Raw genomic sequence first — 589 nt, 5'->3', positions numbered from 1 at the left:
CAAACATAAATAATGATTAAAATATAATGTATTTGCTTTACTATGTGTTGTGCATGTGGAAATAACAGAATATGCAGCTTAAAGTCAAACACACTGAGCTCAGGGTGTGTTGGAGGGGTTGTGTCAATAAAGTTGGTTCAAAGTGTCTCTGCTGCAGAGATGGCGGCTCCCATGTCGTGGAGGAGGCTGGTGTACCCGGGGTACTCTCCTGCCCTCACCGGGGTATTTACCCGAATATCCGAGCGGCTCTTCCGTGCACGGGACAGAAGAGGAGGGTAAGAGAGCCGGTTCACCCGCGGGGACACACACACGGAGGATAAACACCGTTCAGCGGGACTTTAAAGAGGGTTTAGTGCTAATGTTGTTCATGCTAACGCGGGTCCTCTTTTAGTTTTATCTTTTAATTCAGGAAATCTACAGAACAGTGAAAACACCAGTTCACCGTGTTTGACCGCAGACTGTCGGTTGTTTAAATGAACGTGTTTTAAAGTCAGTTATGTTTTAGCTTCAGAGGGAACTGAAGGTCTGAACACGATGTTCTTCTCTTAGTGTTTATGTAACGTGTTCTCTTTAAACACCTGTCTGTCTG

At 45.2% G+C, this 589-nt stretch overlaps 1 protein-coding gene across 1 annotated transcript in view; it reads left to right on the top strand.

The window, feature by feature from the left end:
- Window positions 1–126: 126 nt before the first annotated feature.
- LOC118330840 (CDP-diacylglycerol--glycerol-3-phosphate 3-phosphatidyltransferase, mitochondrial) overlaps window positions 127–589 on the top strand; it is a 29,678-nt gene continuing 29,215 nt past the window's right edge. Inside the window, exon 1 of the mRNA XM_035665530.1 lies at window positions 127–275. Within this exon, the coding sequence (XP_035521423.1) occupies window positions 160–275 (116 nt within the window). The 5' untranslated portion in view covers window positions 127–159. The remainder of the gene's footprint in view (window positions 276–589) is intronic.

This window comes from Morone saxatilis, unplaced genomic scaffold (assembly GCF_004916995.1).
Source record: "Morone saxatilis isolate NCDOM2014 unplaced genomic scaffold, NCSU_SB_2.0 Contig1, whole genome shotgun sequence".
In the NCBI taxonomy this organism is placed as follows: Eukaryota; Metazoa; Chordata; class Actinopteri; family Moronidae; genus Morone; species Morone saxatilis.
Note: the sequence above shows the minus strand (reverse complement) of the source record. Positions and strands in the feature narration are given on the sequence as shown.